This window comes from Perna viridis, chromosome 7, assembly GCF_037379345.1.
Source record: "Perna viridis isolate PV_CMFRI_1.1 ecotype Kerala chromosome 7, ASM3737934v1, whole genome shotgun sequence".
Taxonomy (NCBI): Eukaryota; Metazoa; Mollusca; class Bivalvia; order Mytilida; family Mytilidae; genus Perna; species Perna viridis.
Genome location: NC_142451.1, coordinates 19772914 through 19790673, shown reverse-complemented (window position 1 = coordinate 19790673; position 17760 = coordinate 19772914). Strand labels below are relative to the sequence as shown.

Below are 17760 nucleotides of genomic sequence, written 5' to 3'. Positions count from 1 at the left end.
ATCTTAACGATAATCATTTGACAATTAAACCAAACAAGCATCGGCTAAAGAATGGTACGAAAAGAGTCGTTCTTTGCATTAATTGGTTGTCACCGAGATTTTTATTAAGATGCTAGGGAGTTAATAGCCCATAGAGATGTTTGTTGAAGGAGAATTTTTATTTTTATCTTCAGACTATCCCAATTAAGTTACAAATTACATTGTTTGAGGATGTTCGTGTTGGACAAACATCTTGATGCTTCTCATAATTTCTTCATTCTTAAGAATGTAATAATTTTGAGGTAATGAACCTATAAAAGAAGCACATGCGACATTTGGTAGTCTTTTTCAGTCAGATCTAGAAATTTAGGTCGCAAAATTTAATTGGTATTAGTCAGTTAAGACAAGAAAAAAAAAAGAAACATGGTTCTATGAGCACCTTAAAAAAACTTCTCATTCGATGGTTGGATTGATTTCAAAATGGAGAATTATTTCGGTGGATCAAAAACTGTTTCCACCTCTTCTGAAAGACCATTCGGACGTTTTGGAGGACCTTCTTCCGCATTTATGAGTTGGTCATCAATCAAACCTTTCTATGATCCAACCTATTTACCGTTCGGAGTAACAGATTTAAATAGTGATTTCAAAGAGACCGCAACAAAACATTTCCCATTCAAAGACATTTTAGATACTAGTCCACCGATGACATCAGTTTTCATGGGACTAAGTGAGTATTTTTTGTAAAAGTTTTCTATAAAAGAACAAAAATAATACATACTTTTTTAACACTTTGTTTTCATAATAATTTTAATTCTAAAATACGAATACTTTATTTCTGTAAAACTATAACATAGTTACAGGGTGTATATATAACGTAATACGAACTTTTACATTATGATGTATGTGTGAAGAAAGGAATATAGATAAGTATTAACTTCGACAATTGACTTTCACATTGATTGTTTTAATAAATTTACATATTTTTTCTGAAACTACTAGGTTTGCAGGATTGAAATGATATTTCAAATTTGTTTATGCTAGGTCTATTATAGTAAAATACAGATAAATATGTTTTTCTCTCATTTAGTAAAGCCTTACATATAAAATTAAATGATATTCATCACCAATGTCACCAGAATTACAAAGATTGCAATTCCTATCATTTCGTAATAGCCATCTTCCTGTTTCAACAGGCAGCTGATGACTAACACATCAAAATTTACAAAAAATATATAACTTAATAAATGAAAAACATGTTCGGTCGAACTGGTCAATAAAACGACTTTTAATGCTTTAATATTGTCATTTATTGGCTTTTGATTAATCCAAACATTTGAAAACCTACAAAAATCAAAAATTTCCCTTAGGGAGTTAATCCATTTTGTACCATATCCATAGTTACTCAGATAGATAAATTGAATAAAGAAAGTTTTTTGTCTTTACCATTTCTGATGTGAGCACAGTAATTGACCATTCACATCTTCACATTAATTGATATGTTATGTCCCGAACTCTGCATACACAATGTGACTAGGAAATGACTGTTTTAGATTTAAAATTATCCTGCAGAATTTTAGATGCACTTGATCTAAAAAATCTAATTTTTCATAACCCCATACTTCTGATCTACATAATGAAATTGGCATAACTATCTCATCAAACATATCAAGTTGACACTCTATAGACACCTGATTTTTCCCTGCTTTATTTAGGATACCATAAATAGCTTTAATAACTTTTTTTCTAAAATTTGTTCTAGAATATAAAAAGGATCTTCTATCGAAAGCACTCTTAAACATTTATATTTATATACTTCTATTTCATTTACCTCCATAAAAAAACCTTCTTATTTATAGCTCTGCCTTATAAAGAATAAGAATTTTAGCCTTTTCGATGTTAACCTTTAGCTTAGCTCCTATTGTTAATAATATATAACAGATTCATTCAACATGTGTTGTAAGTCATTTTCATTTTCAGCTAGTAAAATATATAATTTAAAAAAAAACAGTTTCAAATATATATATAATTCCTTTTCCAAATCTGAGGATAATGAATTCAAGCCAACTACTGTAAAAGTACTAATTTTCATGGTGCACATGGACAGAAAACTGCGAAAAATAGTACACGCAAAATTGATTTTAACACTATATAACGCATATCATTTATGGAATCCACAAAAATTAAAACCCGCAAATATGCTCACTTGACAGAATCCGCGAAAATCAATACGTTTACAGTATATTTCGTAATTAAAAAAAGTATAAAGTTAAATCATTTTTAAAATATTGAAAAAAAGGAAGGAGAAATAAATTGGTAAAAAGAATGTATTCATATAAGATTTTTGTATATAATTGTGACCTTTTGTTCGGGTTTTTTTGTACTATGACGTTTAGTCTGCGACTTTCTGTCCTACATTCTATTGTAAGTCCCTTTTTTATCAGGTTTAAATGTATTTTGAACCTGGGTAAACTAATCACCTGTAAAGCAAACATATTCTACAGTTCAAAAGTTGTTTGATTTAGAAAGGTTTCAATATACCGTATTTGATTAAAACTTTAACTGCGATGGGATGTGGTTTACAAAAACCGGACTTCAAATGCTCGAATACTTTCTAAAATATATATGCATTATAGCAGGAAAAAACATTGGCAGATCCAAAGAATCACATAAGGGGGGAGGGCACTAACATTTTTTTTTCAAACTTCATAAGGGGGCATGAGCTCCCTGCCCGCCACTCCCCTTGGAAACCGGCTATGTAAAAATACATAGGGCAAGTATCTATCATGAAAGGAATACAATACGGCCTTCCTAATATGACCTTTCCAGATGCGGGTTTGGTGCAATTATAAAACATACAATTCTCTTGGTCTTTCATCTATAAATTTAACACTGAACTTCCTGTACACGTAAAATATAGTATCGTTTATAATTTAGTGCAGAGACGGAAAAGAAGAGAAAACAGACCCCGAAGACAGAGAACAACTTTCACTAGTGAACAAACACTTAAACTGGAACTTGAATACAACAGAACAGAATATATTTCACGACCTAGACGTTATGAAATCGCCAAATTATTGAATCTGACTGAAAATCAGATCAAAATTTGGTTCCAAAACCGAAGAGCAAAAGAAAAGAGGATTGAAAAAGCTCACATAGATCAACAGATAAGGTAGTAATGATAAATGATAACTTTACTGAACGGAAAAAAATGTTAAATGCTGTTTTCCAATGTGATCTTTGCGTTTTACATTTTAGCAAGCAGAGAATAAATGTAAATACAAAGATATAGCACAAAACTTGCTTTACAGGGTTCAGTTACTAAATTAACTTCCTGTAGGTGTTCATTTAAATGTTCAACTCAAGTCGTTACATGGACTTCAATATTGAATAGAAAAGCCGGGGAAATTATGCCGAAGAAAGGTCTCTATTATAGAATACAAGTTCCCACCGGAACAATGTAGACACCATGGGAATATCGAATCTCCATAAAAATATTTTTTTAATTCACTTTAAAATGGTATACACACCCCTTTGCAGCAGTAGCAAAAAAAAATCATATTTTAATGCATTCAACATGACACAATACCCATCTTATTTTCAGGACCTCTGCAATATCTAACGGCGCCGATTCCGTACCAGTATCGACTGCAGCTTACCCACTGAGCAACCCGTATATATGGCCATACACACCAGCCACCTTTAACAGACTATTACCAGAGTCAGAAAAAAATCAACAAAAAGTATAATATATATATAATAATGGCAAGTTTTTAATACAGTGGCAAAGAAGCTTACCAGTTGTTACACATGAAGACATTGTCATCCTTAAAAACGTTTGTAACTGGGACAAATCAAATCATACAAGTTATTTTGTAGTAAACACCATCAAATTACAGGTCTATGAGCGTCCGGGAGATAATTATATAACATTCGTTAGCATACAAGGACAAATATAGCTACTTTTAAATATTAATAGAGGAAAAGTGGAGAAAACTCAATTGGAGAAAACTCAATTAAGTAATTAGTATTATTTATACAGTTCATATTTTTTTTATAAAATAGACTATAGAAGATGAAGAATGTTTTAATGTGCAACCCAAATATAAAATATATACAAATACATTATCCGATATTTAAACATCAGCCAGCCAAATATGATTATGATGCACTATAAATGTACTTGACTCTGCTATTTTAACTGAGAGTTGTAGCACCTTTAACAAATGAATGGTGATAAAACATTAAACAGTGAATTTCATATCTTATGTAACTGTTATCATGCAGGATGATTTAAATACCAATATATTTTTATTTTACATAGTGAAAATATATTTATAAGGTTGATTTTATTTAGGTCAATAAATCTAAGACCGAGGAATTTTTAACATGAAATTGGCAAGGTGAATTTCATAATTGGTTAAAATATTGGTTTTTTTTGTTTGTTGGGGTTTAACGTCCGAGCAGCAATATTTCAGCTATATTCAGACGATGAACATGAAATTGATGATAAAATGAACATGAAATGATGATGAAATGAAAAAGGGATGGGACACAAGGACAATGGGGTCGACAAATTTTGATTTCCACTGGAAATAGGGAGAGGTGGTAGGGTCGGGCAATTTAGCCTCCTGTGGCGGAGCCCTATGGTTCCTACTCTGGAGAATACAACAGTAGGGTTCTTTAACGTGCGAGGAACGTGGCATCTTTCCCAACACGGTGCATCACTATGGTTTGCGGTCAGGTTTTCCGTATTATAGCCTGACAACCCCAGCATGTAACACGCCAGGGGTACCCCATTCCACAACCTGGGGCACACATCCCAGTTGCTCTGTTGGCAGAGCGTCCTAGCCCCCGGCTAGGGTTCTGAGCACTGTTTAGTTGCCTTTTACGACAAGCTTAGCGCTGCTGCAGGCCTATTCTTTTAACACCCGGACCTGCACGGGGCTGGTTAAAATAAAATGCGCATTTAAACATGTACAATTTGTAACTGAAACACCATTAATGCTTATATTGGTTTTAATTCTGCAATATGTTTGCCAACCATATCTCAAATGGTGAATATTTTAAAATATGAGTTAAAGTCCAATAACTGTGTAGTATGTTTCAATAAAAAAATCACAATCATTTCTGAATTTACAGTCTAAAAATTAAATCACCCTTTTCCTGTTTTTTCAACACCAATAAACATGACATGAAAGTTAAAAGATAAATTTCAAACAAACAAAAGTCACTGAATTTGAAGAAAAAAAAATCACAGCGTTGTAAACCAAAATAACATCTAGTTTATACATTTTCTGTGGAATGGATAAACAATGAAAATAAGAAAAAGCAGCTAACATTGTAATACAATAGAAACTCATAACTTATAATTTATTCATTCGTGACTTTTTACAGCATCATTATTTTACATTTTCTAGTTCTTTTTTCTTACTTAAGAGAACATATTTCAAGAAAAACAATATGTTTGGAACATTTAATTTCAATAATGCTAGTCATATTGAAAATAAAAAATCAAACAATTACATTATGAAAAACAATAAGAAAAGATTATTTTATTATGCTAATTGAAAGATCAGATCAATAATCATAATACATTAACATTATAATGTATTTAAAAAAAATATTCACAACAAATTAACATACCTGTATATATGAGTGACATTGACACAATTGTAAATAAATCTTCCTCTGGTAGATCTCATAGGAGCTGTATTCATACCAGAGGGGGCTACAAAGGAGCCTTTAAAAAGTTGTCAGGGGATACAAATATTGATTTTTTTTTATAATACTCACTTGTTTGAAAAAGAAATTTTTAGTGGAGTCTGAGTTGCTCATTTACTTTTGTTGCTTTGTACTTATTATTTTGGGTATTTTCATGTTCTTTGTTGTGTGTGCTTTTTTTTTTTGCTTGTCCGGTCTTTGTCCCTGGATTACATTATTTTGATTTTCTCTAAAATCTTGGTTCCCTTGATTACTCTTAATCAACTTTTCATGAATAGATCTCACAGTTCATATGCAAATTATATATCAAGATAGGATATGCCAAAAATTGAAACTCATGATTGAAGGATAGTATGTATGTCAATACTTTCACTGGAAAATAATTCCCATAGCTATGAATCAATACAACATATTACTATAACTATATTATCCAAAAAAGAAAACATGGAAGTAAAAAATGCATAAAAAAAGTCTCAGAAAATGAACTACAACAGCCATGTACAGAAAAAGAGCAGTTCTGAAGCTAAGACAGAAAATATCACAGTGAGCATGATAGATCGAGATTTTAAGTTCACTGTGTCATTCTGTTTATCGGTTTGATGTTATGTTGTCAATAGAAATTGCTGATAAATTGTAGTACTAAAAAGAAAAAAATCAGGAAGTAAGAACGACAGAAAAATGATAAAGTTGCCAATAAATAAAAAAAATGTGTTCCTTTAGTCTGCAACACACCGGCATTAGGGTAAGTTACTAATTTAATTGCAGGGAATATCATCATCTCTCCAAGTTAGATTTCTGTATAGAATCATCAACCATATTTCTCATGAACTGTATCACTTCCCTTGGATTGTCACTTTTCATTAAAGCACTCCCAGAGACTATCATGTTAGCACCAGCCTATAAAGTAAATAATCAAATAATGGAATCAATAATTAAATTTACAATGACCACAAGTGACAAAGACCAATATTTCGGGTAATGTTCATTGAAAGCCATAATGCTGCATTTTGGCTGTTTTTTTGTTCTCTATTTTCACTTTCTCTCAATGTATGCTTTGGTGGAAAAGTTCATAGAATGAATACAAAATAGAATTTCAGAAATATTTTACTTAAAAGATTCAATACATTTATTTTCAAGACAATAAAGAAAATTTAAAAAAACAGGGACTTTAATACTTTCACTCCGTATAAATATCTTTCTTATAAAATCAAGATAAAGCAAATTGCATCAACTGATTTAAGGAATTAAATCCTTTTTCTGATCAAGTAGGTCAGGTGCTGTTTATCGGTAACCTGTACAATTTTCCTTTGATCTTGTAGACAGATATTCATAACGTGAATTGATATGGTGAATAAATCAATTTGTTTGTTTGTTTGTTGGGGTTTAACGTCCGAGCAGCAATATTTCATCTATATTCAGACGATGAACATGAAATTGATGATAAAATGAACATGAAATGATGATGAAATGAAAAAGGGATGGGACACAAGGACAATGGGGTCGACAAATTTTGATTGCCACTGGAAATAGGGAGAGGTGGGTAGGGTAGGGCAATTTAGCCTCCTGTGGCGGAGCCCTATGGTTCCTACTCCTGGAGAATACCACAGTAGGGTTCTTTAACGTGCGAGGAACGTGGCATCTTTCCCAACACGGTGCACCACTATGGTTTGCGGTCAGGTTTTCCGTATTATAGCCCGACAACCCCAGCATGTAACACACCAGGGGTACCCCATTCCACCACCTGGGGCACACATCCCAGTTGCTCTGTGGGCAGAGCGCCCTAGCCCCAGGCTAGGGTTCTGAGCACTATTTAGTCGCCTTTTACGACAAGCTTAGCGCTGCTGCAGGCCTATTCTTTTAACACCCGGACCTCCATGGGGTCAAATAAGTCAAAGAGATAACCCTACCAAGATGAAAAATGTCAGCTCAAGGCCACCCATGGGTCATCAATAAACAAAGGAAACTCTCACACCACAGGGCAGGCTGCAGCTGGCCCCAAATTAACATTATATACATGTACAGCAAAATAGTTGCCCTAAATACTCAGCAACATAAAAGTAAACTGAAGATGAAAAACAATTCAGTTTATACAGAGGACAGAATTTCCTGACTTGGGACCGGTTGCAAAAAATGCAGTGGGGTTAAAGTACTTTGGTATGATCAAACCTCTCCCTTTCTTTCAAATCTTGCCACTGTTGAAAAAATAATCCAGAATTAAACCCTTTATCTTCTCTATTTCTCTTACATGACAAGAAATATCTGTCAAAACATTGGGAATTGCGACATCATCAGATCTTCTTTAGAGATTTGAATAAAAATGAGGTCACACACCAACAGTGTGTAGTTGCACTACTAGATTTTGTGCTGAACAAAAGTAGTACAAAAAATTAATGCACATAGAAATAAATGAAAATGCAAGAAATTGGATTATCGTTCGACAGAACAATATCTACTTTTAATTTTGATTTTGAATATCTTGAATCACACTGAAATGCTCATTGAGATACCAATATGATATTGTCAGTATCAAAATCAGTTTGTTTGTTTGTTTGTTGGGGTTTAATGCCCGAGCAGCAATATTTCAGCTATATTCAGGCGATGAATATGAAGTGGATGATAAAATGAACATGAAATGATGATGAAATGAAAAATGGGATGGCACAAAGGGATAATGGGGTCGACAAATTTTGATTGCTACTGGAAATAGGGAGAGGTGGGTCGGATCGGGCAATTTAGCCTCCTGTGGTGGAACCCTATGGTTCCTACTCCAGGAAAATACCACAGTAGGGTTCTTTAATGTGCGAGGAACGTGGCATCATTCCCAACATGGTGCACCACTATGGTTTGCGGTCAGGTTTTCCGTATAATAGCCTGACAACCCCAGCATGTAACACCAGGGGTACCCCATTCCACCACCTGGGGCACACAACCCAGTTGCTCTGTGGGCAGAGTGCCCTAACCCCCGGCTAAGGTTCTGAGCACTATTTAGTCACCTTTTACGACAAGCTTAGCGCTACTGTAGGCCTATTCTTTTGACACCCGGATAGCAAGGGGCCAAAATCATAAGTAAAATTATTCAAAATATATTTGAGATTGATAACAAGAAAACAAGAAAGCTATGGATTGAGAATTGAAACCTATATGTACATCTCACTGAACAAGAAATCTGTTAGCTCACTAATGATACCCCTATCAATCAAGATATAACAAACATAAGCAAAGACCTAGTAACCAATGTTCCTTTACCTCTGCACACTGTTGTATTGTTAGTTGACTAACACCACCATCTACACCAATATCTAAATCTCCAAAATGTTCTCTCAAATACGCTATCTGAAAAAAAATTATTTACACATTCAAGTGTGTGTTATCTAATACTTATCATTAGTTTTGCATATAATACTCATACATGTATCATAATTTGTAGAATGTGAAAACTATACTCTTGATGCAGTGTAGAAAAAAAGATTCCATTTGGTATTTAATAATAAGCCATTTGAAAAAAAAAGACATGATAATGTGACACTGATGTCAAACTTTTCAGTTGTTGGTTAGAACCAATAACTGTCACACTTTTTTGATAAAATAACATGATCTTCACAGAAAAATAGCCTCGCCATAAACCTTTGAAAATTAAAATATATGTACCAAAACTATAGAGGCCTGGCAATATATTCTTTCATACTCCATACCTGATTACTACAAAATGTATTCCATTAGGATTTTTTTTCAATCAAGTTTCGCATATGTATTTGGTTTACAAAATATTAGCTATTTTCCTTTCAGTGGTAGTTGATTTGATAAATGTACATTAGACATTTAAGTTTTGATGTTTTATGTATTATGATGACTAATGGTACACAAAATGTTAATATCTTGTATTAATGAAAGAGTAATAAAGGGAACCAAGGTTATAGCGGTAATCAAAAGAATGTAATCCAGGGACAAAGACCAGACATGGAAAACAGACATACACAACAAAGAACATAAAGTAACTAAAATCATACATACAAAGTAACAAAAGTAAATGAGCAACTCGAACTCCACTAAAAACTGGGAGCATGGACCAGGTGCACCGGTAGGGTAAGCGTCCTCTGCTTTTCTAGAAACAGCCGCCGAGTTGCTCATAAAAAGTCAAGTCCGGGGTATAATAAGAAAAATATTTTCTTTTATGAGGAGACTTATTTAACGTCTTTTTAATACCAGGATTTTGAAAGCTTTCGTAATTTTCATGTGAGAAAATGGGGACAAATTTAATGGTAGATTTTTAAAAGTAGTTTTATCATAGGTATGATATTTAAGTATTATATGTTATTTACATCATTTAAAATAATTATGTTGAACCTTTAAAATGTAGATTTTTTAACAATGTAAAAGGGGCCAGCTCATTTATGTAGCATTGGTTACTGGGTCCAGTAAAGCTACAACCAACCTTGTAAAGTCTAACTTGGAAGAGTCAGAATCTCTAATAACCAAAACTAATTTGTATGAAAGACTGGCATTGCCATGACTTCTTTCATACTTCTCAGTTCCAAGTTGATATTTCTCACTTCCAACTTGGAGGATTCTGATAATCCGAACTAATTAGTATGAAAGACCCGGAGTGTATATTTTACACTTTCAACTTGCAAGTGAGAAATATCAAATTGGAAGTGAGAAATGTTAACTTGGAACTGAGAAATTTTCAACATGGAAGTAAGAAATGTCAACTTGGAAGTGAGAAATTTCAAGGTACGACTGGGAAATGTCAAGGTATCAATTGGGAAATGTGAAAAAAGTCATAGCACTACTAGCCTTTCATAATTTTGACAGTTCCAGCAAAAAAATCCCGACTCCAATACAGTTTTACCTCAGATGACTCGAACTTAGACAAAAAGTCAACAAGGTTAATTATCTCTGATGTTGTGAAGCCAACAAATTAGTACAAAAGCTGACTGCTTTATTACAACCATGATCGAAGTATGTTTTACCACTTCAAGCCTAGCTTAATAAATTACTCATTGACACCTTTGTGGCTTGATTTGTGTATTTGATTAACACAATTACCTCAGGAAAGTAAAAAGAATCAAATTAGATAAATCAAACTTTATATGAATTAAAAAAAAACAATTACTCTGAACTTTTATTTGTTAAAATGATTTCTCCTAATCTGACTACATACATTTGTATCACATAGGCTATTTCAAGGTATATGTTCATTTTGATGATGAGTTAATTTCATCGTAGTAATATAGTGAACATTGTTTGACTACGTCTCATTTTGGTATTCAAAGTAACAAATTATGCATAAATGACATTCTCAATCTAGAAAAAAATAAACAAAAGAAAAAGGAAGAGATATGATGAAACACTATAAATACATCATTGTACATCCCCTATAAAAATAGTAAATACTTACAGATATGACCAAAAGGTTTTAAACATATGTAAACACACCTTCAAGTAAGCTCTAAAAGGTCCCAACAACAAAAGTAATAAAATCCACAGTAAAAGAATGATAGCATTCCTTCAAAATTAACTTAAAAACAAATAAAGAAAAAAAGACACATTTATGACCAATACTTGAATTAGGTTGAAATCATTCATTTTTAACCAAGTACTCTTATCATGCTGCAAGTGCAACAGACAACTTGAAAATTGTAGACAAACATCCTAAAATGACAAAATTAGATTAAGGCAATGAAAAATCATCAAAGACATTCATCATTTGTAAATTATTTGTTGAAAATGTTGAATCTGATCTTGAATTTGATATCACAAAGCAATAACTCATGTGATAATAAATAATGCAAGGTCAAAATTTCAAAAGAAATAAAATGATTACAAAATAAGTTAAATTGGAAATTTTAACATTTATTTTAGTTTGATCTGGATATGGATATTCATGTACCTTGAATATAGGACATATTTAAAGAGTTTTTATTAAATTGGTGGTTGATTTCACAAAAAATCATTAGTGTAAAATTAGTTGTAAGATATGACGCTTCGATACTGTGATCCATTGTGACATCATAACTGAAAGATTTTTTGTGAAAAGGACTGAAGGAATTCTGCCTAAAATGCTCAGCACTTATATAACACACAAAAGTAATTTGCAATATGCAAGAAATCAACATTGAAAAATCACAACAAATCATTTAAAAGTAACTACACCACCACTGGTCCAATCAATATATACTCCTTGTTACAATCAAAATCAGATGACTTGAGCTCAACCATTTTTGTCTGGTTCTTTTTTGACGGCCACTTACACTGTATCAAGGTTTGATTGTAATTCCTTTAATTCTACATATATGACTATTATTTATGTAACAGAATTATTAAGTATAATACCTTAGGCATCATATCACTCATGAACTTTTGACCTCCAAAGCCTGGTTCCACAGTCATTATTAAGACCGTGTCCACAAGTTCAACAAATGGATCCAGAACTTCTACTTTTGTACCAGGTTTAATGCTGATTCCTGCCTACCAGAAACATTTTGTACAATATCAAAAAAGATAAAAGAATGAATTACATATGATGGTAGGTATTTACAAAGTAAAAGAATGTTTACTTTCAATAACATAAAAATTGGTATGTCTTAACTAGTTACATGTGCATGTACATTGTATACATGTAAGGTATTTTTTTTATCATCAAAATTTGTTGGTAAAGTTTTTTTCTTACATAGCCTTTTCATAATGATTCCCATATATCATCGTTAAGTATATGTGTGTATACATGTAAGTAATAAAAGTCATTTGTTTGATACATGTACATGTAGCATCTCCCTTAAAATTGTTTACATGTACATTCATTGACAAAAGTGTACAAGAAATCATGCATAAATAAAAGCAAGGTTAAACCTTGTCAAAATATATTAGCCTATATTATAAACAAATAATGCAAGCTCGCGTATGTACAGAAATTTGTCTAAAAATCCATCGTAAAGTGACCTTAAGAAAAAACTTCATTTTAAAGCAAACGTACATCAGGATCTTCTGAAGCTTTGAAATTGTCAAAAACACCACCTAAACAAACACAATTTCACAAAATGTTGCAAAGATGTACAATATATATGTAAATAATGTTATTTGATTGAAACTACTTCCAGTTGAAATCCTGCGTTCTATGTTGAACCAGGAACCGTTCAACCAACATTACCTATTTTTAATGTCCTTTTCTGGTTCTAACTAATGAAAATTATTACTCTTATCAAAGTTGGCAAAAGTTTCATATTTTGTTGCAAAGGGAACATATATGATAGTACTTTATTCAATTCAATTCATACTAATACAATGTATGCCTTGTTCATATCAAGTATGTATACTGTTTTTTAACATAAGATACCTTCATTCCTGCTTCTTTGATCTTTCTCACACATCCAGGTACATCATTAGTGGCTTCGTAATGAAAAGTGTACATATCTGCACCACTAGCAGCCATATCTTCTATCCACTTCAAGGATAACAAGAATAACCATAAAAATAAATCTTGTAACACATGTTACTTCCACTTTTAAATTTTTACTGGTCAGAGAGTAGATTCGCCATTTTCACTCACCAGTTTTGCTCCTCAATGAAAATCGTTGTATGATAGATATTCATGAAAGAAAAATATCAGCAAACTGTTAGATTAATCCCTTTTGGGATTCAGTGCTGGAGATATTTTTTGTTTTGACGGTGGTGGTCAAAACAAAAAATATCTCCAGTGCCGAATCCCAAAAGGGATTAACTGTTAGATGTCTTGTCTCAAGTTTTGGGCATAGACTTGTTTTGCAGGAGAGGATGAAAAGTAGATTGGCAAGATGTACATGTATGTGCTGATAATAACTACTTTGTGACAGTATATGTATATATTTTCTTCGAAAAATTAATTCACATGTACTATCGACCTCATCCATTTACACAACAAGAAAAATGTCAGAGTACATGTAAATGTTTGGAAAAAAACATGGTAAAAAGGAGTGCAATCATGGAGCTCAGTTCAATGTTTCAACTTCATTAAACTGATCCAAAGGTTTTACTTGTAGGTAAGGCCTAAGTACATGAAAACGCAATCTGGATGTAACTGCTAAAGCTGACACTTCCATTTCTATACACAGAATTATAGGATTTGGACTTACTCCAGTAGGAATTTGATGCTGGAGAAATATTTTTGTTCTTATCTCCATGCAGCACCTAATCTCAAAAAGGAATTTGATTTGGACTGTCATTTGTTTTGCCTTTAAGTTTAGACTGACACTTATTCCTTTTAACAAAATTTTTATTGAAATTTCAGGATAAGTTATTAATTAGTCTTACTCACTCTTTCAGCTGGTTCAACCATCATGTGCATTTCGAACATTGTTTTGGGTAATTTTTGTCTGAGACATTTTACAACTGGTGCACCGAAAGTCAGGTTGGGAACGAAGTGTCCATCCATTACATCTAAGTGCAGGTAGTCTGCTCCACTGTCTAACATTCGCATACATTCTTCGGCAAGGGACGAGAGATCAGAGTTCAATATTGATGGTCCAATCTTCCCGCAAAGATTTTTAATGGAGGCTGACATCTTGAAACTGCTAAAAACATTACTGATCCCGGTCTCGGTCTAAAAGATTGTAAGGAATTGAAAAATCGGTGGTTCAAGATATTAGTCAATGACCATTTTGGCATTTAAAATCTGTTAAAAAACACGCTTTCTAAAATTTACAAAGAGAATAAATTATCTGTAGATTGTCTGCGTGTACATTGAAATAAAATGGATACTAGTTTATTCATTTGAGTGCTTCCCTTTATATGACACAAAAACGAACTAAGAAATTGATTACATTGATCTTCATTATCTAATTGCTACTGTCGCGGTAAAGAAATCTTACATCGAGATATATTTTTGTATTTTACTGATACCCACCCTTAAGTTTTGCGGGAGATAGTGGTTGCACAGTGGTTTTGATCCCCGACCGAGTCACGTCCAAAACTTTGAAATTGATAAAAAGTGTTGCCCCTTTATAGCACTGTGCCAAACGTGAGTCCCACATGCAGTTAAATTTCCACAATTAATAGAATCTATATAAAACACATCTGTAAAAAACAACTTCACATGCCAATATTCAACTAAAGAGTGAAAGAGAACTATCTGAAGTATAAACCATTATAGTCCATGGGCTGGGAGGGCCCACCGTGCACTCCTCCCCCCACTCATCAACTTCATGGTGATTTTTAGATACCTATATACCTCCCATTACCGAATCAATTTGTCACCAAGGAATATTCTCGGATACTTTTTCAGTATAAGCCTATATTTGTACCCCACTGGGTAAAAAAGCCAAGCTTTTTGTTACTCAATTCTTTGACCGTGTGTAAGTCTTCCTAGGGTAGCATGTGTGAACAAACTCAGCATATTTATGTATTATCATGTAGCCAAATGTAATGTCTCCGCTTCCCAATGGTACCAAACCCATTACATGTAAGAACATATGAAATTCCGAAAATTCCCCATTTTATGAAAAACTCATTATTGTCATCTTCAAACTGAAATATACTCGCCTGAAATGATAACATATGTTTAATACAACGATATATAAAACACAAGTACCCAACATGTTTTTTTTTTTTTTTTTTCTTTTTTTTTTGCGTCGATTTTATGCTTAAAATTAACATTTTGGTACATGTTGATGTATTCTTCTCATGGGTAGGGATGGCAATTTTTCACATAATTGGTCTTGGAAAAGTTCCAATATTTATTACTAGGGCTCATTAGAAAGCTAAGACACTATATAATTGTGTTTGAATATACAAAAGCTTGTTTGAAGTACGGTATTTAAAAAAAAAAATTGACAATTATATGTGAAATTGAAGAAAATATAAAATCCGAAAATTCCCCTTCTTATGAAAAACTCATTATTGTCACATTGAAACTGAAAAAAATGGCGACTGAAATGAGAAGATATGTTAGATACGTTTAAACAAAAGAACCCAACATGTCTATTGTACGCCCTTTATTTCCTGAAAATTAACATTTAAATTCATGAGTCATTTTTTTTCATGGGTAGGGGTGGCACTTTCCCACCTAACATGACATGAAAAAGTTCAAATATTTATTGCATAGGCTAATTTTTAAGCTTAGGCATAATATTAATGTGCGGTATCACATAAAAGCTTGTTTAAAATACGGAATTCTGAAAAAAGACAATAATGGGTGATATAGAAGAAAATTCTGAAATTCTGAAATTTCCCATTTTTCCGATTTAATAGTAATTGTCACCCTAAAATGAAAAGCTAAGCGCCTGAATTGATCAGATATATTATATGCATCTTTATCTCAATAATGAATGCTTAAAATATGAGTTCTACAGTCTTGGTATGACGTGGATGAGAATTCTGTTTGACACTGACCAGTTTTCTAAGGGTAGGGGTAATGTTTTTACCATTGTTTGAAAAATCATTCTTGAAAATTAGTTTTTTTGTGTTTATTCATGTAGAAAATAAAATTATTTATTGATTGATACCAAATTTGAGACGTTTCAGTCGAGCAATAACTTGCAGAGTAGAATTTATCTGACTTTTACGGAAAATTCGAAAATCCTATTTTTTGCATTTTTGGATAAATTCTGACTACGAAAATCGGCAAAATATATTAAAAAAAACTCCAGAAGTATAAATTGTGATAATACTAAGCAGAAAATACCAATTAAATAGTTTTTTACTGACGTATAAATACTCTAGAGGTTTTGACATTGAAAAATAAGTCAATTTAAGCAATTTTTCGGAGGGGTATGGGTACATTTTATTCATTTTACCCCAAAACCATAAGTGTTACTGCAACAGAACCATTGTAAAGCTGAGACATTTGGCTACATAATGATACAAACATATGTAAGTTTACTACTTTTTGAAGAAAAAAAGTTCGTAGAATCAAAATACTAAAAAAAACAAATGATTTTTGCCTCAACGTGGTATAAAAAAAGTATCCGAAAAATATAAAAATCCTTCAGTGCATTTTTTGGCGACAAAATTATTCTGAAATGGGAGGTATAAGGGTACCTGAAAATCATATTTTGGTTGATGAGGGGGGGTGCACGGGGTATCTCAGCTCATGCTCATTGTACACTTCCGGGAGGAAAATTCTTTTGTTCTACTCAAGCCCTACCTCGCGGAAGTGTATTTTGAGCATGCTTACCAACTTACCACACAAGGGTCTATATTATAGTCACAATTTACCTGTAAGAACAAATAAATTTTGATGTCATTTTTCTATCGAGCTTATCAGTTAGATATTTCAACATTATTTCAAAGTCATCGAAAATCTTCAATCCAATTTAAGTAGACATATATATATATATATATTTATCTTTTTATCAACCTGTTGATGAAACTTTTGTCAAGATTGGTGACATGGCAGTTTCATAATATTTTTCTAAATGTAACTTTATATAGATTCTATGGGGAATTTTAAAATGGGACTCACTCTGACTCGCGGTTCTGTAGGATGTAGAGTGATGACTCTTGGTCCGGAGTCAGTACAATGTATAATGTATCAGAGTGTGATGACATGCTTACTTGCGGACTTTTGTTTCTGTGATTTTGCGCAAAAAAAATAATCCGACTCAGCATGTCGGACTAGTAAAAGGCAGATCTATTCGATTGATCCTCTATATAAATTCAATTGGGAAAAACAGAAATTTTAATTTAAATTAAAGTTTGCATTTCGCGAAACGTAGGGCAAGTCATCTCCCGTACATACATTGCCATGAAATCTAAAACATTTAGATGCGGCACAATTTTCACAATGCTGGTATTAACACGAGGAACAAATCGCACCCGTCCTCCACCATCCTACTCCTATATCCCTGTATTTATAACGGAAAAGCCAAAAAAAAAAAGAAAAAGAAAAAGAAAAAAAAACATAATTTAGTGTTGGTTGCCGATCCCTAATTACCTCTTCCCAATCTCTCAATCTGGTTCTCCCTTCTTTTACTGTCTGGTTTCCTAGTACTGACAATGTGAGATTTTTTAAATGTATCTTTTTATTAGAGGTAACACCGGGCAGGTAAGCTTTGTTAGTTCGTAGATATTAAAGTGAAATATTGTACA

The 17760-nt window shown here is 32.7% G+C and overlaps 2 protein-coding genes across 3 annotated transcripts; one reads left to right on the top strand and one right to left on the bottom strand.

The window, feature by feature from the left end:
* Nucleotides 1-343: 343 nt before the first annotated feature.
* Nucleotides 344-3899, top strand: LOC148611713 (homeobox protein rough-like). The gene is made up of 3 exons (XM_088592539.1): nucleotides 344-706; nucleotides 2914-3148; nucleotides 3581-3899. The coding sequence occupies exons 1-3, from the start codon at nucleotides 460-462 to the stop codon at nucleotides 3723-3725; spliced, it is 627 nt and encodes a 208-aa protein (XP_088448665.1). The 5' UTR covers nucleotides 344-459; the 3' UTR covers nucleotides 3726-3899.
* Nucleotides 3900-4047: 148 nt separating this feature from the next.
* LOC148611712 (ribulose-phosphate 3-epimerase-like) lies at nucleotides 4048-17742 on the bottom strand. Of its 2 annotated transcripts, XM_088592535.1 has the most exons (7): nucleotides 17606-17728; nucleotides 16855-16887; nucleotides 13991-14275; nucleotides 13034-13141; nucleotides 12034-12168; nucleotides 8947-9033; nucleotides 4048-6597 (listed from the first exon to the last, which is right to left on the bottom strand). In XM_088592535.1, exons 3-7 carry the CDS (start codon nucleotides 14234-14236, stop codon nucleotides 6475-6477), a joined length of 699 nt encoding a protein of 232 aa, XP_088448661.1. In that variant the 5' UTR covers nucleotides 14237-14275; nucleotides 16855-16887; nucleotides 17606-17728; the 3' UTR covers nucleotides 4048-6474. The 2 variants fall into 2 exon arrangements, with proteins under 2 accessions (XP_088448661.1, XP_088448662.1); XM_088592536.1 differs by lacking the exon at nucleotides 16855-16887 and having other exon boundaries at nucleotides 17606-17742.
* Between the last annotated feature and the right edge of the window lie 18 nt (nucleotides 17743-17760).